At 40.4% G+C, this 24,253-nt stretch overlaps 1 protein-coding gene across 2 annotated transcripts in view; it reads left to right on the top strand.

The window, feature by feature from the left end:
• The window catches only part of LOC134571536 (aldehyde oxidase-like), a 77,404-nt gene extending 53,972 nt beyond the window's left edge, over window positions 1-23,432 (top strand). For both annotated transcript variants that reach the window (XM_063429869.1, XM_063429868.1), the window contains 13 exons: window positions 2,823-2,910; window positions 6,343-6,429; window positions 7,159-7,350; window positions 7,490-7,717; window positions 11,457-11,552; window positions 13,496-13,624; window positions 17,682-17,756; window positions 18,289-18,341; window positions 19,332-19,446; window positions 19,857-19,922; window positions 21,406-21,594; window positions 22,688-22,855; window positions 23,292-23,432. In XM_063429869.1, coding sequence (XP_063285939.1) covers window positions 2,823-2,910; window positions 6,343-6,429; window positions 7,159-7,350; window positions 7,490-7,717; window positions 11,457-11,552; window positions 13,496-13,624; window positions 17,682-17,756; window positions 18,289-18,341; window positions 19,332-19,446; window positions 19,857-19,922; window positions 21,406-21,594; window positions 22,688-22,855; window positions 23,292-23,342 — 1,537 coding nt within the window. In that variant the 3' untranslated portion in view covers window positions 23,343-23,432. The remainder of the gene's footprint in view (window positions 1-2,822; window positions 2,911-6,342; window positions 6,430-7,158; window positions 7,351-7,489; window positions 7,718-11,456; window positions 11,553-13,495; window positions 13,625-17,681; window positions 17,757-18,288; window positions 18,342-19,331; window positions 19,447-19,856; window positions 19,923-21,405; window positions 21,595-22,687; window positions 22,856-23,291) is intronic.
• Window positions 23,433-24,253: the final 821 nt, after the last annotated feature.

The following is a 24,253-nucleotide window of genomic DNA, read 5'->3' as shown; positions in this document are numbered from 1 at the left end:
CCTCCTTTAGAATGAATATCGGGGGTAAAAAATATATACCGGATAATATAATATCACATTAATACTGCATTCGTTATCGAATATACAGCCGGTGCAGAAATAGACAGGGAACCGGAAGGGGAATAGGGAGTAAAAAGGTCTAGCGTGGGAAAATGCCCAATAATGTTGCTTGTTTGCTAGATAACCTGCACCAATCTACCACCTCCACCCTCCTTACTGCTTCATGGCAGTCTCCTTAATAGCAGTCTAGTATACAGCCGTCACAGTAATAGACAGGGGATCGGGAGGGGAATAGGGAGTAATGAGGTCTAGCGTGGGAAAATGCCCAGTAGTGTTGCTTAAGCTTGCTAGAATATTTTTTACCCCTGGCATTCATTCTAAATTATACTAGATTGTATTTAGGAAGCTTCTTGTTATGTTGAATAGTACTTATGCTTTTATAATCTGGTTTACAACTAGTTAAGTACTATCTCATTTACTTTTTATTATAGCTACTGTGCAAGGAACATAGCCTAGAATTCATAAGGAAACCGATACTATTAAGTGACACTGTTTAATCTGGCAACACTGTTTTTGTATCAAACAGCCAGGTGGATACCTTTTGGTTACAATCATTTCAAGATACAATCTACCTCCACGCTATTAAATATTACATCTAGTGTTTCCACTACCTTATGTACATCTTGGAAAGCCATTGGTTCCTTTTTAATCACTTTTGTTTTTTACTGTGTGTAACACCATCACAATTAAGTGTTTATCTGTGGTTCATTTTTATTGTTTGTTGCACTACTATACGTCATTGCCATTCACATATCCAAGTGGGGTCTAATAAAATGCATTTGAAAAGAGTGATATCTGCAGTGTATAGAAATTTTGCCATAAGCCCAGTGACCGCTATGAGCTTTTTGCAATTTGTATGCCTCCTCAATGCACTTGCACAGGTGGAATCTAGTCCTGGACATAAAGATGAGTTCTGGAATCTGTGCCACTTGATCTGGAAGAATGGGCTAGTGGCATTCAGCACACAGTTATTAATCGCATCCTCTATAGGTTGGAAGGGAACTTGTGACCCTCCAAGTACATGGGGCTCACCCACGTTTAGCTCCCTGACAAATTTTGAGTTACTTTTCGGCTTATCATCCCACTATATGTCCTCATCTGAGACGGAGTGGTGTTTGTCTGGCTACTCCTCAATGTCCGATGGTAATCTGGAAAATAGGAAGATTGTCTAAATCATCCAAAGAGAGACTGGAGGTATGTCCTCTCCTGATTATCCACTTGTTTCACCCTCTTGACTTGGGCTTTATGCTTGGAGCTGCAGGGACCTCTAGACTGCCTTAATTACCAAGGTGGATACTGCAGTGTTAAGCAACTCATGGATTTTGTGTGATTGTGAAGGATCCCCCATGTTCCCCCAGAAAGAGCCAGTAGACTGTATATACTGAGAGATAGCGATAATCAATTAGGGTACATATGCAATAGGGCATAAGTTCGTAAGTGCACAGAGGTTCTCCTGAACCTGCCCCATAAAACTGGGGCTCACCCAGAATACATTTTATAGTAGGGAAAACTGGTGCTTACTCGGGAGGGCAGTCTGGGGCTCATCTATGCACAATACGGCAAAGGGGTCAATCCTCATGGCAGTACATTCACTAGGGAGGCTAGGTCACTAATAATACAGGCCAATGACAGTAAAGGCAGTCTGCCAGCAGGCAGTGGTGCCGAACAGCAGTGTGGTTGATAGCTGCCACAGCGCGAACAATCCAAGACCATACAAGGAAAATCATTTTAAACACATAAGTGTGGGCTCACCCCAGGATAAGATGCCGAAATCCAATATGGTCGCCGTATTCTCAAGTTGGCCTAATAGTTGGGATACTGCGGATCAAGGGGAAAGAAAAAACAGATAACCAGTCCAGTAACAACCCCTGAAAGCGGTGCCAAACACTGCCACAATGGCAAAGCCGACCGAAAATGGCAGGACAGATAACAACAAACAGCTCTTAGAAGAGCTAGTGGTTATAGCTGTTCCCTAGAATCCCGAGACGAGGCTGCATGTTGAGGGTAAAGTGGACTTATTTTAATGGTGCCACACTTGGTCTTTTATGACAATCCCCATGCACGGGACACTCCCACATAGACCTTGTTAGGGACTACAATATAAAATTACAGAACAATAACAGGGTTACAATGTATGACACTCCCACACATAGCATACAATCCCTCCCCTCTGCCTGGGAGATAATTGAGTGAATTACTGTATCGACTCAATAGATCTGCAGCTTTTGCAAGATTATTTTACGATATAACCCCAATGACAAGATGCATAATTAAATGCATGCATGTCTTTATTTGGGCTATATCTACTAAACAGTGATTGCAAATTTGTGTTTTGTTTTTTTGTGATATATATATAAATAAATATATATATATATATATATATTTGGGTAGTGGAGTGTCCCTTTAATTTTGCCTCCTAGAGTCTATTGTAAGACAATGTTTTGTAAGGGTCATAAATATTCCAGGCTATGCCATATATATTATCCAAACCCCATATATTTTCATGGTGAATGCTTCCTCTACAGTTTGTCTACAGTCTGTTTTGAGAAATCAAGACTCATTAGCATCTAAAGTGTGATAATTATAACTTCTGGATATATTTAACTTCAGCACTGTACTAATAATCTAATACCGTTTTAAATAAAATAAATTGATATAAAGAAGCAATTAGTATTTGTAAGATTGTTTCTTACTTGAAATGGGAAATTATTAATTAAGTAAATAATGAACATAATCCTAATGCTTTGTTATTTAATATTTAGGACTAAACAGGCTGTTCGTTGCATATTGGAGCGAGGTGAAGATATGTTAATCAAAGGAGGCCGACATCCTTATATTGGGAAATATAAGGTATGCTTCATGTTTATGCTATTTAGCAATGTTCAGATTTTGCATTTTGCTTGGATTTCATCTGGACCCAGTGCAGCCAGACGCCTGGAATTCAAACCTAAATGTTTCAAATCCAGGACAGATTTACAAAAAAAAGATCTAAACTATTTGTCTGTTAGCAGCCAGTGGGCAAACTGTTAGACACTCTGCACTGCAAGGGATAATTATGTGGTATCTGTCCAGTGACTTCTTGCCAACTACCACATTAAAAAAAAATCGGCCTATGGGGGGTCAATAAGGTCTCTATATATTTTTATATGTGAGGTTTTAAACATCCCTATGACCACACTAGCCATGCAAAGGGGGGTATATCTACTAAATGTGTGAAACTAGCAACTGAGCAGCTTTTGTTGGGACAGGGCCTGTTATGTAACAGTAGGGGTGACATAGTCACAAACAACATCATGTGCACCTACCCATGAGCATCAGGGAATTAAAGGATCACTATAGTCACCCAGACCACTTCAGCTCAATGAAGTGGTCTGGGTGCCAGGTCGCCCAGCTTTTAACCCTTCAGATGTAAACATAGCAGTTTCAGAGAAACTGCTATGTTTACATTGCAGGGTTAATCCAACCTCTAGTGGCTTTCTTCCTGACAGCCGCTAGAGGCGCTTCTGCGACACTGGATGCAAAATTTGCATCCAGCGTGCAGAACGTCCATAGGAAAGCATTGAGAAATGCTTTCATATGAACTGTTTAAATGCGCGTGCGGCTCTTGCCACGCATGCGCATTCCGCTCCTCTCTGGAGCTGATGTCGGCATGGGAGGAGAGGTCACCAGCGCCACGGGAGGGGGGCCCTGAGGGTGGGGGGTCCTAAGGATCCTGTAGTGTCAGGAAAACTAGTTTGTTTTCCTGACACTATAGTGATCCTTTAAATAATGGAGGTGGATGCATTACTGTTAACCCCACTGCCCTCACCTGTGGTCAGTGGGTGGGGGCTATTAAATTATATAGCTAACCTTATATTTTTAGAAGTGTAGGGGAGCCTGCATATTTTCATGGAATAATGTCACAGGACTCTGTTATACTGTTTCATCAAAAGATTATATCACTCCCCTAGCTCTCCTCGATCCCCCTTTAATGCAATTTCATCAGAGTGCTACTTCGCATTGACCGGTAGCACTCTTCAAAGCCGGAACAGCCATGCTGTTTCCAGCTGGCCCTGGCCCTGTAATAATACAGTTGAATTGAGTCTAATATAACATATAAACCTAAAAACAATCTTATTTTTATAGTAAATAAAATGTTATAGGAGGAGAGAGACTACTTCAATATGGTGCAGATGGCGTACAGGTAACGTGACTCACAATCTAACATAGTAGGGAAATGAATAAATTGCTTTAAAAGTTATGTGGCTGAAAAGCCAGCAGGCTGGGGGGTGGTCTGCCCCAAACAATAGTTAAAACAAGAGGAATATTCAAAAAAAGAGACTTTTGAGGCAGATTATCTACAGCTTAAAAAACTTTATTAGGCATATCTTCACTTCTATCCTTCCTCTATAGTGATGTCGCGAACATAAAATTTTTGGTTCGCGAACGGCTAACGCGAACTTCCGCAAACGTTCGCGAACCGGCGAACCGCCATAGACTTCAATGGGCAGGCGAATTTTAAAACCCACAGGGACTCTTTCTGGCCACAATAGTGATGGAAAAGTTGTTTCAAGGGGACTAACACCTGAACTGTGGAATGCCGGAGGGGGATCCATGGTAAAACTCCCATGGAAAATTACACAGTTGATGCAGAGTCTGGTTTTAATCCATAAAGGGCATAAATCACCTAACATTCCTAAATCACAATGGATATGGATTGACACCTGACATATGACATATTGACACCTTGACATATGGATTGACACCTGTCCTCAGAGCCCCTGATGCACACGGACACAGAGCAGAATAGGGACTGTTCCCCCTACATAGGGTCACTTGGCAGATATGAATTGACACCTATCCTAAGGATCCCTGATACACACTGACACTGAGCAGAATAGGGACTGTTCCCCCTACATAGGGTCACTTGGCAGATATGAATTGACACCTATACTAAGGATCCCTGATACACACTGACACAGAGCAGAATAGGGACTGTTCCCCCTACATAGGGTCACTTGGCAGATATGAATTGACACCTATACTAAGGATCCCTGATACACACTGACACAGAGCAGAATAGGGCTAGGTGTCAATCCATATCTGCCAAGTGACCCTATGTAGGAGGAACAGTCCCTATTCTGCTCTGTGTCGGTGTGTATCAGGGATCCTTAGGATAGGTGTCAATCCATATCTGGGGGAAGTATCTGCAGTAACACAGAGTGTCTGGAGGGAGTATCTGCAGTAACACAGAGTGTCTGGGGGGAGTATCTGCAGTAACACAGAGTGTCTGGGGGGAGTATCTGCAGTAACACAGAGTGTCTGGGGGGAGTATCTGCAGTAATACAGAGTGTCTGGGGGGAGTATCTGCTTGTAACATTTATATGCACTGAAAAAAAAAATTGAAAAAAAAAAAAAATAATGCAGCTTCAGAATGAATCTTAAATGGATGCTGTCCAGGAGGTCTGGAAGGGAGGGTCGGCTGCTGATTGGCTGGAATGTGTCTACTGACTGTGAGGCACAGGGTCAAAGTTTACTCAATGATGACGAATATGGGGCGGATCGAACCGCGCATATGTTAGCCCACCGCCGCGAACGCGAACACGCTATGTTCGCCGGGAGCTATTCGCCGGCGAACCGTCCGGGACATCACTATTCCTCTACAGTAGGAATGATTTACATGATGTACAGGCTGAAGTGTAGTATATTCACACATGGCTCCCCCTACGGAGTAAGCTTCTAATTAGGACCTCAAGTATCTTCTGATCAGTGTAGACCTTACAAGCCCTCTGATACTGTGTATTGCACACCCTCAGGCTAAGTATTGCGTATCAATATGTTCAAACATCAATGTAACTTAATCAAATTGATTGTTTCAGCAGTTAGATCTACCTGTAGCATTAATTACGATGTGATGACTTATATCTGCCCAATGTTTTTTCTATATCTGTTGTTTGGATCTCATTTTTCAATGATTTATGATGATATTTAAACTAATGAATCCCCATTTTATATTTAAGGATAGGTTTGTATTTTCCTTATTTTTGCAGAGTTTCCAACACCCATTTAGTGATGTAAAGAATTTTACTTCACCCCTTTGTTCTGTCTGGATCTTTTCTTCAGATAGTTAGAGATAAGCATAGGTCTGTAAGGGTTATAAACCATTACACTTTAGTGGATCCCCTCGAAGTTCATAATTTTCTGTTATTTTTAACAATTATGAACTCTGCAAAGAAATGGTACATGGATTACTAAACAGATCCTGCAGATGAAACCTGTAATTGTGTTCTTTCTTTCTTTTAGGTGGGTTACATGAATGACGGTAGAATTATGGCAGCGGATATTAACCTGTACAGTAATGGCGGATGTTTTACAACTGAATCAATCTGTGTAAGTTTATTGTCCCACTATATAAAATGTACCTATTGCAATGTAGAGTGATTATGTTCCACACAGTTAATCCTTTTAAAAGGTAACCCACTATGAGGGCATGGGGGACCTGTGCCAGGTTCCAATGTATTTGACTAGTGACTGGGCAGCAATAGTAAGCCGGTAGCTCCCTACTTGTAATAACTAAATGAACGAACGAAAGAGAGAACAAATTGCATAGATGAAATTTCATCCAACAAGCAATTTGTTCTTTATTTAGTTTGCTGTATCTTGTATCTATCTAATTAGTCTTTCGGACGAATAGACAAAAATTTGGATAACGTTTGTCAGAAAACTAATGACCAAGTTTAGTATTAACTACAGAGAACACAGAATTTAACTACTGGCTATGTGAAAATCCCAATTATCTTCTGTCCAGTTACTCATGGGAATATTTGTCAAAGTGTAATATTTGCCAAAATAATAATAAAGTGTTCTGTTCTAATATGATATTAATGTGGTACAAAAATGTAAAAGGGCAGAAAACACAAATGGAATGTGCCTGCTGGTACCACTGCTTTCCATGGGGACTGACCCATTTTTTTGTAAACGTTCTTGGAATTTTGCATTGGTCATGGTAAAGATGTAGCTAGGTGTAGATCAGCAATATCATAGTACTTTCAGATTGTTGGACAGTAATTTCTTGTCATGTTGTTATATTTCCAAGTTACAACCAATTCTTCCTATTAGATAATGGAACTTGCGGTGCTACAGAACACCCATGCCTACAATATTCCCAATCTGAAATGCCATGGAATGGTTTGCAAGACAAACCTTCCATCAAATATCGCCTTCCGAGGTTTTGGGTTTCCCCAGAGTGCCCTAATAACTGAAGTGTGGATTGAAGAAATTGCAGCCAAATGCAATTTGCCACCACATAAGGTAAGAATTGACATACACAAAACCGTAAAAGTGTGTGTATATTTTCTAGATACCAAAGATTTACCACTTTCTGCTCCTCCAGTGATTGTTTTTCAATCTATATTTGGCCTTAAGAAATCATGTCCAATTTCTGTTTTAGATCCGAGAAATCAACATGTACAGGAATGTGGCCATGACTCCTTACAAGCAGGAGTTTGACACTTGCAATCTGAGAAGGTGTTGGGAGGAATGTATGGAGTCCTCGCAGTACCACGCCAGGAAGGAAAAAGTTACATGGTTCAACAAACAGAATCAGTGGACTAAAAAGGGCATATCTATTATCCCTTTACATTTCCCAGTTAGCTACATATTGTCCTTTCAGAATCAGGTGAATGCTTAGTCAACATTATTATTCCAGATTTTGTATGTTTGTTACAGGTGTATCTGTTTTTCCAATTAAAGGACCACTATAGTGCCAGGAAAACATACTCGTTTTCCTGGCTTTATAGGGACCTTGGGTCCCCATCACCCTCAGGGCTCCCCTCCCGCTGGGCTCTAGGGTTAGGAAGGGGTTAATCCCTTACCTTTTTTCCAGCGCCGGGCTCCCTCGGCGCTGGGGACTCTCCTCCTTTCCCGTCATCGGCTGAATGCGCATGCGCGGCACGAGCCGCGCGCATTCAGCCAGTCCATAGGAAAGCATTCTCAATGCTTTCCTATGGAAGCTGGCGTCTTCTCACTGTGAAAATCACAGTGAGAAGCGCGGAAGCGCCTCTAGCGACTGTCAATGAGAGAGCCACTAGAGGCTTGATTAACCCTGATGTAAATATATCAGTTTCTCTGAAACTGCTATGTTTACAGCAGAAAGGGTTAATCCTAGATGGACCTGGCACCCAGACCACTTCATTAAGCTGAAGTGGTCTGCGTGCCTATAGTGGTCCTTTAAGGAAAAACCAGGGCATGGAGATGCAAAATAAAAGCCTTTTTTTTTTATTCTTTTTTTTTGTGGTGCAAACAATTGGCACAGGCAATTGCGTTGCCCCAACAGCAAGTACAAGATTGACACATACATAAATGAACAAATATAGGGCATAGTAGGTCACTGCACACATTTTTCTTTTTTAGTAGCAACTAGGTTACATGGTATTCAAATATGTCTAGGGTGTATAGCATAACTTAAGATGTGGTTGATGTGGGTTGTATAGACACGAGTGGGTATGTGAGTGTGTGGCTTGAAACTTGCTGGTGTGACTTGCACGTTTACACTAAACAATTAATAAACAAGTAGGTTGTTTGGCTAGCTGGTATGTCGTTATGAGATTAGTGAGTAGCAAGCTATCTGAGCTGTGGCCTAGTAGGTGCTGCTAGTTATCAAGATACAAGGAGGAAAAACTAAATTAAACACATTTGGGATGGGGACAAGCTGATAAATGAGTTAAGGGTGAGCGGGGTAGTACACTGGCATGTCGAATTAGTAATAATAATAAAGTACTTTCCCCTCTCTAAGAAACGGGCAATGCATGTATAAGACTGCCGCAATGGGACAGTGGTTAGTCAAAACAGAGCTCCGTGGAACAACAAAGCAGGGCATGCAAAACTTAAGTATCAATTAATTAGGAACCGTGCAGAGCTGCGGTAAAGAGAATCTTTATAGCTGCAGTCCCAGGATCTACTAACAACCGCACTTTGACACAGACTGTGTGAAGGAATTTTGCAGTGTCTCTGCATTTGGGCCTGCAGGGACACAGTCTATGTCTGGGTCGGTCCGTCTCAATCAGCCGATGCCAGCTCGGAGAATTTGGCATGTGGGTTCGGGACAGTGGTAGGGTGCATGGTTTTATTGGGTTCTGTCTCCCAGGGAGGATCTCCGCACGGTTCTGTCCTCTGTACAGACCCACTCGAAATGCCGATTGTCCTTGCTGTCCTCGAAAGTCTGTGGAAGCTGGGGTGTACTCCGTTGGTTGAGGGCTTTGGGTGCCGCTGAGTGGTTAGCGGGTCGGGCGTACTTTAGAGTCCCGTGTTGGCATGCACGAGGGCTAGTGTTGGCGTCCGTCAGGTATGTCTTAATTTCCTGCCGCCCTGATCTTACACCTCGTCTCCGTCTGGGGGCTTGGGGCGGGTCTCTGCTCATTTGGCGCCGGGTGGCAGGACGAATCCACGCCGCCGTTTCTTTTATCGCCTGCTTGTAGAGCCATCCCCTGGTGCAGAACTTGGTCCATAGACCGGTGCAGAGCCGCTTGTAGAATTCCAGCGTGCAGTCGGGTGGTTTAACAGGGAGGCTTTTAGTCGTGGGTTGTGCTTGTGGCACCATCTTGCTTGGGCCTCGGCAGCCTCGTTTTCCTGTTATTGTTGTTGTTTGGTTTTGTGTCGCTTTGGGGGTATTCGTCCCCCACAAGGACCGGGATATCCCCCGCCGGTCCACAGGGGGGGTAGCATGGCTAAGTTAATTTCTCGCGTGTAAGCTGGTCCTGTGCCGGGCGATCGGCCGCCTCCCCCAGGCTGCAGGTTCCACTTCAGTTTAGGCCGCGTGGCCGAATCGAGTGCTTGTGTGGTGTGTCGGTACACGTTTGGTACCGTTTTGGTCCTGGTGTGGTCCAGTATCTCTCTTTGGGCACCATGGGCTATTGGCATGGGTCATTTCAGCAGGGTTCTCATTTTTATGCCCTCTGGTGCACAAGCTCTTAGGGAGCACGTCCGGCCATCTTGGCTGTCAGGCCCCGCCCCTCATAAAAGCCTTCTTTAAGGGACTTTATGTCAATTTGACATTGCTCTTATTATTGGAGTAGAACAAATCCATGTCAAAACAGCTCTGGCACTGTCTACAACCAACACACCTGATCTAAATGTGTCATCTTCTCCTTGACTTTATCCATGAGAAACAGGCAGAGTCTATCTATCTAGAAACAGAGTGCAATAGATATCACAGTGAGAAGACCATGACAGCATTGTACCAGAGCCTTTGAAATTCCCAAAATTGGTTTAATTAGGATTGTTATGCCTCTTCCAAATTCCATAGATTCTCAATGGCAGCAAGAATCCTATCCCCCTCCGCCCCCCCCCCCCCCCCACGCCCCTCACCCCTCCCTTGCATTGCAAATGCATTTAGGTCTGTTTACATGGTATATTATTGAAGCTAGTAACAGAATGATGTAATGTTCTCTGGCGTGGCTGTAGAAAATCAATTAATGCAGTCCTGCCCATTCTCAGTTAAACATCTCTGAATTTCTTCAGTTATGATTTGCTGTTTGTTTGTTTCATGTTTGTATCCGTTGATTTGCATGCACGACTCATTAGTCACAGCAGGAGCTGTTTCAAGGTAGATTGTGAACTGGGGTACAACTACAACTCCCATTGTTCTTGGCAAGTCACGACAGCTGGAGTCCTACTTAATGGCAACCCTTGCTTTATTTAATGCTGCAGTGAAGCCTTCAGTTTGGTGCTGTTTCAGGAAATCATGTATTTGCTCCCCAACCAACCCACCATATTTTTGTTATTAAATTCCTGGTGCTAACCAAGTAGCCCGCACTATTTCTTGCTAACTTACGTCCCCACCATTTAGAGGCCTTGCACCCCTAGTTACACTAGTAAGTGTGATGCAGCGGAATAATGGTATGTGATGCTATGTGCTGTCACAATTCTCTCTATTGGTGGGTTTGGAACGTTAGTGTGCCATTGTGTATGCATATCTCTATATTTGACCCTACATTCAATCCCTGCCTCTTCACATGTAGAGCCCACACGAAAGCTAGTCTGGATAGACAGAAGATTATGTCCGCTTATTAGATTTTAAGGTAGGGTTGGTTGGTATGGAGGGAGACACTAAGGCCAGATAATGGCATAGAACAAGAGATAAAATTATCATACACCAAAATTATATTTACCTACAGACTGCCCAAATAATTTCTTGGCCTGAGGCCCTTTGTTCACATGTACCGTCACTGATAAATTGACGTATTGCAATAAGTAGCATTATGCAGGAAATTCAAGCCATCAAGTTAAAGTCCAGTGTTTCAGATGTTGTGGCCATTATTAGATGATTTGATAGTGCTGCTAATCATAGTCTAATATTTCATGATTTAAATTGATGAAAAAAGGGGAACAATGAATATATCTCATGTGTTTAATGGCAGGCTGCTGCTCTGGTTCATATCTACGTCGATGGATCTGTGCTTGTGTCACACGGCGGTACTGAGATGGGACAGGGCATTCACACTAAAATCATTCAGGTAAACCAATTCATTACATTACATTACATTACAATGGCACATGGAGTTGATATGTAGACTGACATATTATTTATTCTATCCATAATAAACAGGGCCAGACTGGGAACTAAAAGCAGCCCTGGAAAAATAATTCTTAACCAGCCTAATAATGCATCGCACCAGCATAAAAATTATTACTCCAACGTGGGGAAAAAGCACTCATAGGCTTCAAAATAAACAAAAGTGCAGATTTATTGTAAGCAGACGTGCCTTTGCATGTAATCAATGTTTCAGTCCAACTACCTTGACATATTAAGGAAAGCTTGGTAATGGGACTGAAATGGTGAATGTATGTAGTGCACAACTGTAGAAAATGACGTTATCTTGTTTATTTTGAAGTCCTTAATATATTATCTCTTAACATATTATCTTAAATATGCTATTGTGCTGGAGTATGCACCTAGCAACAATACTGGGCCAATATCTGCTCATTACATATGTTACATATTAATGACATTTCTCTGTGTATTATGCATATATAAATGTACATTAATGTATGTGTTACTATTATAGTCATAATTTTATATATATATATATATATATATATATATATATATATATATATATATATATATATATATATATATATATATAAAGAGAGAGAGATAGTCTTGGCACTCACCCTTCACAAAGATATATTATCAATATTCTTGCCTGGGATCAAGATTGATGAGATTTCTACACATGTAATTCACATTTATATAGAATATAGCACGTTATTGATGAAGCCCTGTGAGTGCACCTTACTACAACTGAATATATATATATATATAAACTAATACACACATTAATATACATGTCATATATATATATATATATATATATATATATATAGCCCCTATGTGTCTCTTTCTACCTCCAGCCCCTCTGTGTGCCTCTTTGTCTCCAAGTCCCTCTGTATATTTCTTTCTCCCCCTCGCTGCCCCTTTGTGTCTGTCTCCCCTCTCCTTCCCAGTCTCTCTCTTCCACCTCTCTTTTCCCCTCCACCTGTTTCTTTCTCTCCCCTCCCCTCTGCCTCTTTCTCCCCCTCCCCGTGTGTCTCTCTTTCTCCCCCTCTCCCTGTGTCTCTCTCTCTTCCCCTCTGTCTCTTTTCCCCCCTTTCCCTGTGTCTCTCTCCCCCACATCTCTCTTCCCCTCTGTCTCTTTTTCCCCCTCCACCATCTCTCTATTCCCCCTTTTTCTCCCCCTGTGTCTCTATCTCCCCCCTCTGTCTCTTTTCTTCCCCTCGCCCTGTGTCTCTCTCTATTCTCCCACTGTCTTTCTTCTCTCTTCCTCTGTGTCTCTGTATTCCCCCTCTGTCTCTTTCCCCCCCTCCCCCTGTGTCTCTCTATTCCCTGTCTGTCTCTTTCTTCCCCTTCCCATTTACCAAATGAAGTCAGAGGGAGACGGCCGTGTTCCACGCTGAGCTGTCAGCATAGGAGGGCTGAAGGAGGGAGCATGTCTCTCTATCATGCTCCCTTGCGGTTCCCACAATTCCTAGCACAGCCACATCATACTGTGCTGGGAATTGTGTGAACCGCAAGGGAGCATGATAGAGAGACATGCTCCCTCCTTCAGCCCTCCTATGCTGACCGCTCACTGCTGTCAGCATTAGTGAGTGTGCCGCCGGACCGGCTAGGCAGCACCAGCATTGAAGGCGGCCGGCCCTCTCAGAGTGTGCCACCAGACCGGCCACCCGGTGGCACCCACATGCTCAGCTCCAGGTGCCACGACCCACCGGGAAACTTCCCGGTATCCCAGTGGACCAGTCCGGCCCTGATAATAAACTATATATAATATTTAAATAGTGAAATATTTAAAAAATAAACATTTTTTAAATAGAACACTTATTTTTCTTTTCTATGTTTCACATCAAAATCTATTATTTAACCTTGGATGCTGCTTCTCTTGTTCCTTCTTTACAGATTGCCAGTCGTGAACTGCAAATACCGATTTCATACATTCACATCTGTGAAACCAGTACGGCCGCAGTCCCCAACACGCTTGCTACAGCTGCTACTATTGGAACTGATGTTAATGGACTGGCAGTCAAGGTACAGTGTAACCAAAGCAGCAGAACGTTTGTTAAGATTTGATTAATATTTAGATGGCTCTGTTTGTAATTTTGTGATTGCGATCTGTATAAACACAAGCACCTGTAGAGTTTTGAAATGGATAAGTGTGTATGTATGATATATATCCATGTTTGTTTTTGTGTAATCAAGCCCCGTATATATCAGATGTGTGTGCATATGTACATCCAGAGTAGCAGACAGTTGGCTGGAGGGTGAACACCACTTATACTCGAAGTCTGGTCCATGACAGAGGCTGGAGTTTGATTCAGGCTAGCAGCTAGAGTGTAAGCCAGAGCATGTAGAGAGAGCCATATAGAAGGCTAGAGCAACTGGGCTGATATAGGCTAAAGTGTAGGAAATGAGAGAAACTGGAGCTATAGAGGAATGGAAGAATGACAGAATGACGTAAAGATTGACATCTGTAATTGGTTTTAATTGCTAGTGTAAAGTAATAGAAGGCGCAGTTAGAGGAGCTGACCAGGGAAAGCCGTGCAAGAATAGATGAAGACAGCTGTTGTGTAATATACAATAAATATTATATATTCTATTTAAATTCACAGCTCTCCACAGTCAACAGTTGAGGGATTGTTGTTTTAAACAGGGTCCCATTTCAGAATATGGTGTTTCTCTATATCTTTTAGAAGTGTAAAGAGGAGAAACAAAAAATGTTCTCACCTTATTTTAGATATAGAGGAGCAAAAGGCTCGTTAAGTCCTAAAGTTTAAAAATGGGCTTGTATAGCTAAACCTCAGCATAGCTGAGTTGTCCAAAGTTAAGTATATATTTTGTTAGAAACAACCTCAATATGTCAAGAACCCCTGTCTGGGCCAGAGTAGCTGATTTTAAGGTTATTTATGCGTTTCCTCAAACTGCGTCACTTGAAATAGCTTGCAAGTTAACTGGCACTGGCTTTACTAGGGCCCAAGGTTTGAGAGGGCCCCCTCTTTCTCCCTGTGACTATACGCCATTGGGGATGTGGGTCTGCCATGTCAGAGAGGGATCTTCGCCAAGACCAAGGCCATGCAATATCTCCTCCAGCCAATATCAGTGTGCAGGCCCATTTGCCAATACCAGCTCCTTCTAGATCCATACAGGCCCCTCTGTCTGTCCAGCTTCTCCCAGGCAGGTATCATCCCATCTGCTTGTCCCTCCTTCTCCCAGACAGGTATGGACCCATCTGCCTGCGCTACCTCCAAAATCTGCCTCTAAAAGCCATTTGCGGCTCTCAGGTCTAACTCTTTCTCAATTGGACAAAATCCTAACTCTTTTTCAAGGTGTACCCCGGATCATGGAACAGTGCAGCTAGAAAGCAAGTCCAAAAACCCCTGGTACTGGATTCCCTGAACAGACCTGATAGGACACATAGTTCCCAACAGAACTACCACACAATACTTTTTGAACAAGGACTAGCCTTTGGTGCCTTGTCCTTAAGCATTTGGTGAAATACATTTAAATACAAATATGCTGAACAGTGAAAAAACAAACTATAATTCCTACATCAAAATATATAATACAAGGGGGGCGGAGCCTGGATGCAGAGCTGATCAGACGTGTATTGCCTGAGCTCCACAGACTGGGACCGTTAAGCACAGATTTACCTGGGCCACTTGCCAATCCGACCTGCCACCGACGACCACCCAGACAAGGGTTCGACGGTGCATCCAGCAATACCAAACTCCAGCCGTTTAGGCACCGGAACGCCGACAATCAGGCTTGCGGCCTACACAAGCGTGGGCAGAGGAGAGACCCAGCGGAGTGCACATAGTCCAAGGCTGTCCACCCCCCCCCCTCTGGACCGGTGGGGGTCATCCCGGTCCCCCCCTGACATACCCAGCATCAACTAGTCGGCTACAAAAAGCCACCAAGCGACAGGATCAAACAACTGCCAAAAATCTCAAAATGGCGGAGACTCCTGACACTAAACAAATCACAATGTCACTCCAAAATACGTTTGAGCGTCTACTCTACAATGTAGACAGGCTCTTTGCTAACTTCTGGGCAAAGCTAGAGGCCCGTGAAATGGAGACACCGCGCCAAAACCAAGAGGAATAGTGCTACAGAGAGCAGCAGGAGGTGAGCGGGCCCCCTCAGAGTGAACTCCCACGCCACACACCTGATACAGCGCAACTGGGCCAGACTGGGCTCAAAGCCACCAGGGGCATAATACCCCGACATCTGCCACGGAGGTTGAGGACCCACCGCCGCTGGCGGCGTCGATACAACAAGAGCACCAGCCGTCCCTTACATCAGAGAGACCTGGCCTCGAGACAGAAGACCCAAGTCTGTGGCCCCACGACGGCTCTCACCATGACCCAGGGCTGGAGGGTCTCCACGCTCAGCTCCAGCATGGCACAACCCACGAACAGCCTTAATTTCCACCCAAGCCGGGGCATAGGCTAACGCTGGACTTTCTGACCATGCCATACCACCCCTATTCAGACACCAACATATCTGAGAATAAGGACCAAAGTATTTTATTTTATGTTTCCTTCCTTTTGTTACAACTCACCTTTCATTCTTTACTCCATCTCTAAGATCTCTCATACTGATTCATATTGATTCTCACGCAATTTTAACACTACTGTTGCTAGGAACTTGTGATAATACGCATAATGTAGCTTTGACTAAGGAAGTAAAGCCTAGGGGGTTAACTGTACTAACCATTCAGCATTGCTTGTATATTTATTTTCCTATCTATTTTATTAATACTCACATGTCTGCAGTATCCTATTATTGATTAATCAGTCTTGCTTTCCTCCAGACCTGTATGTTCAAGCTTTTACTATACTGCGGTAGTATACAGCAACACAAACCTAACTCACTTGCACACTACACTACAGTGCAGTAACTGTTAACCAATGTTAAGCTTGTTATAGCAACGTTGTTTATACTTTAAAAAATGTGCACGCACTAATGCCACGCAAACGTCTGTATGTGTATCTATATGAACGCTGTTGTGGCGTATGGAAATCTCATGTACCTACCTGCACAATAAAAATATAAAAAAAAAAAATATATATATATATATAATACAAGCAACTCTTTCAAACACAATAAAAAAAGCAAAAATACACACATTTAACTATGCACTAATTGAATACCAATAATACTGTAAAGGGACACATTCCCATTTAGTCAACAGAGGGCGCTGCAGAGTTCTCAAACTAATAATGCATAATTGATAAAGTTATGTGCAAACAGAAACAAAGTATATACACTAAAGATCTATAAAACGTATAGCTGGAAGTAATCCCAGGTGTACTTCACAACCACCTATAGAAATATACAACCAAACGAACATGAAATCAGACTTTTCACCCTGTCAGGGGTAGTATGATGAATATGAGCTTGTATGTCTCCCAGTAAGATATATGAAAATAAAGGAAATCGAATATAGTGAAGTTTGTTATGAAATTACAAAATCACATTTATTGGTTGCACTTACACATAGAAGAATTAAAAGAAGCATGTCTCCATATAAACATGGAACTCCTGGATGATGTTGTCAAACATCCACAATGGAAATCCAGGGGTAGTAGTATAGAGGCAGCTAAATCCAAATAAAATCCAAGTACATACTACCCCTGAGAGGGTGAAAAGCCTGATTTCACGTTCGTTTGTGAGTGTATCTAAATATTTCACTTACCATAATTTTATCCCATACTATTTTACGCTATGTTAGTTGTCTGATTTTTTCCATACAGACCACATCCACGTATATTCCACCTGAATTCAGGTTGTCTCATTTTATACATATTTAACGTATTCTGGGTGTTTTCCACTTTTTTTGTATAATTGATAAAGTGACTGTCACACTCCCCTTCACTGAAAGAAGAAGCCCAAGGTTGCTCTAGAGAGGTTCCAACATAACGCAATAACCTACTGATACACTGGCTTGTTGAAGGGTATTATATTATATATTCAACTTTATTTAGAAGTAAAAATAACATTAGGCATTACACTACATATTAAACTGCATTTCCAACAAAATAATGGTTTCAGTTGTTGATGATTGATCAAATGAATCTCATTGCAGAATGCTTGTGAGAAACTTCGGAGACGCCTTGAACCTATTGTGAAAGGAAATCCCACCGGCACCTGGGAGAATTGGGTAGGAGCATTACGTATAAACATTAAGAAGGCTCAATGATAAGTCTGGTAAAATTGGAAAAAGTGACCAGTCTTTCTTCTTTTACAGGACCTGTGTATCCGTTCCATTGTATTGATTTAGTGACCTAGATTAGAATTGCACTTGAAGATATATCCTGTAGTCCTATTGTAAATGCCTTTACCTAGAACAAATATTGGTAATTTAAGCATATTTTAAAAAAAATTTGGTTTGTGGTCAATATTTTCATTTTATATTGAATAATAATCAAGAGGACAAATGTAATTTATGAGGAATATGACAAAACAAGAAATATGAAATGTTTCATATAAATCATCATTGCTTAAAAAAAAATGTTATAAATGAAGTTGTTAAAAAAAATGTAATGTCATGGTTTATAGTGCTCTCGTGTTATGTATAAATTAAATTAATTGAAATCAAGGTTTTCATTTTCAGCTTCTTTACATTCTCCTACAGGATTTTAAAAAAGATTGTATAATTATATAAAGTGCTAATCCTATTTTCTGTATTATAGGTGAAAGAAGCTTTTATTGAAAAAATTAGCCTATCTGCTACTGGATATTTCAGGTAATTAGAAATTTGTCTTCCTTTTCTAAAAGCAATCAAGTGGAAACCTAGTCAATATAGGCTTTAGGGTCTGCAGTGATGTAGTGAAATACTCTACTGCTGTGCTTCATGTTCAATGTAATGTCTTCCTTTCCCCCCCCCCCCCTAAACTTAAAACCATATCTCAGACGGTGCTTTAGGCTCACAGCATCTCTCAGACCACCAGCATCAAAATCTACATAATTTGTAAATGATTGCACTTATCAAGTGTATCTCGATAAAGTTCAACTATACAAAACACGTAGATTGTGATTGCTGATAGTCAGAGATGCTGTAAGCCTGAAGCACGGTCTGATATACGGTTTTAACTTTATGGAAATAAAGATGAGAAAATGTTACCATGAAGCTTGACACTGGAGTGTTCCTCTATATATTTTGAAATTGAGCAATTTATTCTAGAGTTGAGTCAGTAAAGGTTTAGGATTATGTATCCTCTACAGACTAGACTTCCTGTCAAGGTAGCACAAGTAAGAGTTTCCTGTTGGTCTTGGACATCCACTTAACAGTCCATTCATTGTTTCTTTCAAAGGTGGTATTTCACCCACCACAGTTGTAATGAGGGTGTTTTTAAATCATATTTCTGATTTTAAAAGCCTGGTCATAATATTTCCTCTCTTGTTAACTGGGTGTTTGAGTTGTTTTTTTGTTTTTGTTTTATAAACTCTAGACCAGCGTTGTCAAATTCTTGCTTCTAGATGTTGATGGACTACAACCCTCGCAATTGTTTAAATGTAATACAGAGGCAGAAAATAATGGAAGCTGTAGTTAATCTACATAGAACACCCCTGCTCTAGACATGGTAATACGTCAGGTCAGATATTACGGAGATGAGGGAATCACAACATTTGGTCCTAGCAATCGTGTAAATGTAAGGAAATTACGGAGTGTATCAAGACATATCCCTTATATAGAATTTGGTTAGACAGCTTTTACAATATTTTCTGTTATCAGAGGTTATGACACATACATGGACTGGGAGAAAGGAGAGGGCCGCCCCTTCCAATACTGTGTTTATGGTGCAGCCTGTTCAGAAGTGGAAATAGATTGTCTAACAGGAGATCACAAGGTACGTCAATGGGTATTTTCTACAGGTTTTACATTATTTAATAGACCTTTGCAACATCATAGTTTGAAAATGAAATCTATATATATATATATATCAGTAGTGGGAGCACTCAAAGGATTATTTTCAATGTTTTTTTTTTGATTGCGGTATCACATTTGTTCAAAAGATATCGACCAACGTTTCGACCCCTAGAGGGTCTTTTTCAAGATATATATATACACCTGCCTGCGCTGCCTCCAACTTCTGCCTTTACAAAGGTCTAGCTCTAACTCAAGATGTACTCGGGACCAGGGAATAATGCAGCTAGGAAGCAGGTCCAAAAACCCCTGGTACTGAATTCTCTGAACACACAGTAATTCCATAATTACTCAAATACAATTCCTTTTTTTCCTTGTGCTTCTCTGAAACAGAACATCAGAACTGACGTTGTTATGGATGTCGGATGCAGCATTAATCCTGCTTTAGATGTGGGACAGGTAAGTTTTATTTAACATATGGATACAAGTAACTTGAATGACAACTCTAAGCTGAAATTTTACGTTCTACGATTTCTTTTAATAAATAATTTACTGCTATAACTTTTTAATTACCAGTCAAACACCTTTTCTATCTTCTATTTCCACGTTTACTTTTCAAGCCAACTGTTATTTTAGTGCTTATTATATATAGCTCTCAATTAAGGCAGAGTAAATAAATGGCTATTTTAAAATCCCACCTCTTGTCCGAATGAGTATAGAGTTTATATAACTTCTTCTCACATACCAATGTGTGTATTTGATCGAAGTGTGATAGAGGCTCTGAAACAAACATGCTCTGCTTGCTACCCCTGTTGCCTTGTATATGATGTTTGATGGATTAATGTACGGAGGTTCCATTCTGTTCCCTCATTCTACCCACTCTGCTTGGGAGTAGGAGTTACTAAATTGTAGATTGGGTAAGAGTAGAGCAGTGTATTTGCATTGCACCATGTCTTACTACAAATGGGATCAAATACTGCTTGTTTATTTAATCTGAAACTCTCTACCTTAGATATACAATCTACTTGTAGATGGGGGTTTCAATTATGAGTTATATATCACTAATGTAATTAGTAAATGGATGGGACTAAAAGTAATTTATTCCCATAATTCACCAAGAATTTATTCCCATAATTCACTTTTGCTCCTTTTTTGTTAGCTTCTAAAACGTGTTATTTTTGAAGAATATAATTATTGTTCCAGTTAAAGGAACACTATAGTCACCTAAATTACTTTAGCTAAATAAAGCAGTTTTAGTGTATAGATCATTCCCCTGCAATTTCACTGCTCAATTCACTGCCATTTAGGAGTTAAATCACTTTGTTTCTGTTTATGCAGCCCTAGCCACACCTCCACTGGCTATGATTGACAGAGCCTGCATGAAAAAAAAATGGTTTCACTTTCAAACAGATGTAATTTACCTTAAATAATTGTATCTCAATCTTTAAATTGAACTTTAATCACACACAGGAGTCTCTTGCAGGGTCTAGCAAGCTATTAACATAGCAGGGGATAAGACAATCTTAATTAAACAGAACTTGCAATGAAGAGAGCCTAAATAGGGCTCTCTTTACAGGAAGTGTTTATGGAAGGCTGTGCAAGTCACATGCAGGGAGGTGTGACTAGGGTTCATAAACAAAGGGATTTAACTCCTAAATGGCAGAGGATTGAGCAGTGAGGCTGCAGGGGCATGTGCTATACACCAAAACTGCTTCATTAAGCTAAAGTTGTTCAGGTGACTATAGTGTCCCTTTAATTACTTTTCTAATTACCTTGGTTCCAATCCATGCCCAATATACTGCCAGAATGCCACTGGTACTGGAATCCCGATTTTAATGGCATATTGATCTGAAAAACACTAAAAGAGGTTTTATTTTAATAACTTCAATGACCAGTAACTTCACTGTAGTAGTCAGAATGCAGTAATCCTTTATTTTCTCAGATTGAAGGAGCATTTGTCCAGGGCATTGGATTGTTCACAACAGAGGAGTTGAAATATTCCCCAGAAGGAGTTTTACACACCCGGGGACCTGGACAATATAAGATCCCAACTGTCTGTGATATACCACAAGAGTTCAATGTATCACTGCTGTCTTCATCACAAAACCCTTATGCTATCTATTCATCCAAGGTAAGCTACTTTGTGCCAACCATAGCCAAAATAGCAAATGGGAAAAATTATCTTTACTCAGATGTGCTTTCAGATCAGCTACTTTGGCTAATTAACTTGCTGGCATTTCGGATCTGGGCTGCCCGTACGGGTGGGACCAGTCTGATATCCTTCAGATATGTTCTCTTTGTAATGGCACAAGATGAGCTAAAACCAGCTGGAGATCTGAGCGGGAACCCTCTCTTGCTACTTGTGTTTTTTTTATTTATTTTTTTTGGCTAATTAACATTTCAAATTCACTTTGAATTCTCACTTTAGTGAAAAAACCCATATAACACACGACATATACATGTGTCTGCTAATACAATTATTATATTAGTAGCCTCCAGATGATATCAAAAACACATGTAAGAAAACAAAGCATCACACATTGTTTTGTTGAAATTCTAGAACACGTCTGTAAATTGTATTTTACATAGGGTTATTATCTAAAGTGTGAATTCAAATATAAGGCCATAATAGCTGAATTATTAAAAATTATCTGAGCCAGCGAATTTATTATTATTATTCCAGTTATTCTTCCAGTTAAACTTCTTTGGCTTTAATTTTGCAGTGCACTTTAAATTCACTTGAAAATCCTACCTTTATTGAAAACCATAACCGTATATTAATGCTGAATCTAAAGCAACGTGAATTCAAAGTAAATGTCATGTTATTGGCTAAAATAGCCAAAATAAAAACTTTAATTCACATGATTTTTTTTTTTTTTTACTGCAATACTTCCTATTCCGCTTAGTTGTTTTGGATCAGGTTTGTTTGTTTGTTTTTAGTGGTTTTGTTTGTATACCTCCTTCTATTGTATGAATAGGTCACTGTTAAACAACAATGACTAGATAGACTAGAGGATTAGTTGAGGGAGATACAAGGTTTTAAACTCTCCATTGATTAAACAATTGGAGCAAAATATACAAATGAAGGTCTTATGAGTCTTTCTGCCTTAAAGTGCACCTTAAGGCCAAGGCGTTGTGTTTAATTAGCTCGAAGATTATTTACCTTATATTTTTTTTCTCTTTCTTTTTTGAATATAATAATTCCATTTGTTTTACTCTTTCAGGGCATTGGAGAGCCAGCTCTCTTTCTGGGTTCTTCTGTGTATTTTGCCATAAAAGATGCAATAGTTTCTGCCAGAAAAGAAAGAGGGATGTCTGATATTTTCACGCTGAACAGCCCTGCTACCCCAGAGAAGATTAGAATGGCCTGTGCTGACCAGTTCACAAAGATGGTGATTAGTTTTCAACTTGTTTTTTTTTAATGTACACGGTATTAAAGAGGAATTCTATGCATCATAATGACTATAGTTTATTGTAGTGTTATTGATGCAATAGCCCCAATATCGCCATTTTTTTTCTTAAAAACATTTGACAGCTAGAGTTTTGTGCAAGATCTATTTATAAAAAATATACATCTGTACTTCCTCTCCCTCCCCTGCCCCCCCGAAAGTGGAATATAATAGCAATTAATTTGTATTTTGTATGCATACTATAGAATCATCATGATTGTATTTTGTTAAACTATAGAACAGTGCATTAATACAGCTAATAATCTGAAGATACAGCTGTATGGAACTGATAAAGTTATTGCTTAACAACAGATAATGATTTACAAAGACGTGGTAATTAACGTCACAGATCTTTATTTTTGTTTGTTTTTTCTTTTAGATTCCTAAAGACAATCCTAAATCATTCATCCCATGGGCCATTGATATTTGAATAATAATGATACAACCATACCTGTCTCTACATTCATAGTCCAAAATAAATAAAAGTACATTCTGAATTCAAAAAAATATAAACTTTAAAATGTCATTGTGAATGGTGGATGTAAAATGAATTGTTTCCATATTAAAGATAAGAAAGTATTCGTATATAAACAACAACAGTAAGAGCCCTATAAGTGATGTAATGTTAAACGCACATTCTGTTGCATTATAATGTGCAGCCAAGACTTAATTTTCTATCATAATTCTACCTATTACACAGCTGATAACACTCCATTTGGGAAGGTCATCCCAACTTCTTGAAGTAAAACAAATGCTTTTGAAAGAGTCCTCTCCATTCCTACCATCTTACACCAAAGTTCCCAGGAATATCCTTTCACTATCCAATAGTGTCCATATCACTAGTGATGAACTAGGAAAGGTTTGGGAGGCTAGTGCGCATGCATGGCCCAAAACGCTGTGCTGCACCAATCAGATGGTCTCTACAATTGACACTTTACTATTTTAGCTGAAGCACATCTAGTGGTTGACAAAATGTCCAAATGAGTTACCAACTTTTTGATCCTCCAAGATTGAAAATATATTCTTAAAAATCTTTTACATTAATTTAGATAATGTTTGCAACTCACTAAAGCAGAACTGTCACCTCTTGGGTCTTATCATTTTTCAATGTGTCCAAATATTCCCCAAGATTACATACAGTTGCACTTGGAACAGAGTGGAAAGATACATATAATATATGCCTGAACCTCTTGCTTCTCATCAATGCCATTCTCTTCCTTGGTCTGATCTTCGGCTTCTGGTTGCTTCGCCTGTTGGTGTCTCAATTCATGGAGCCATAAGCAGAGGCCCAGAAATGTTTGCTTTGTATTATTTGATAATGTTTCACCATAATTGCAGAAT

Source organism: Pelobates fuscus, chromosome 8 (assembly GCF_036172605.1).
Source record: "Pelobates fuscus isolate aPelFus1 chromosome 8, aPelFus1.pri, whole genome shotgun sequence".
In the NCBI taxonomy this organism is placed as follows: Eukaryota; Metazoa; Chordata; class Amphibia; order Anura; family Pelobatidae; genus Pelobates; species Pelobates fuscus.
This window is presented reverse-complemented; position numbering and strand designations above follow the sequence as displayed.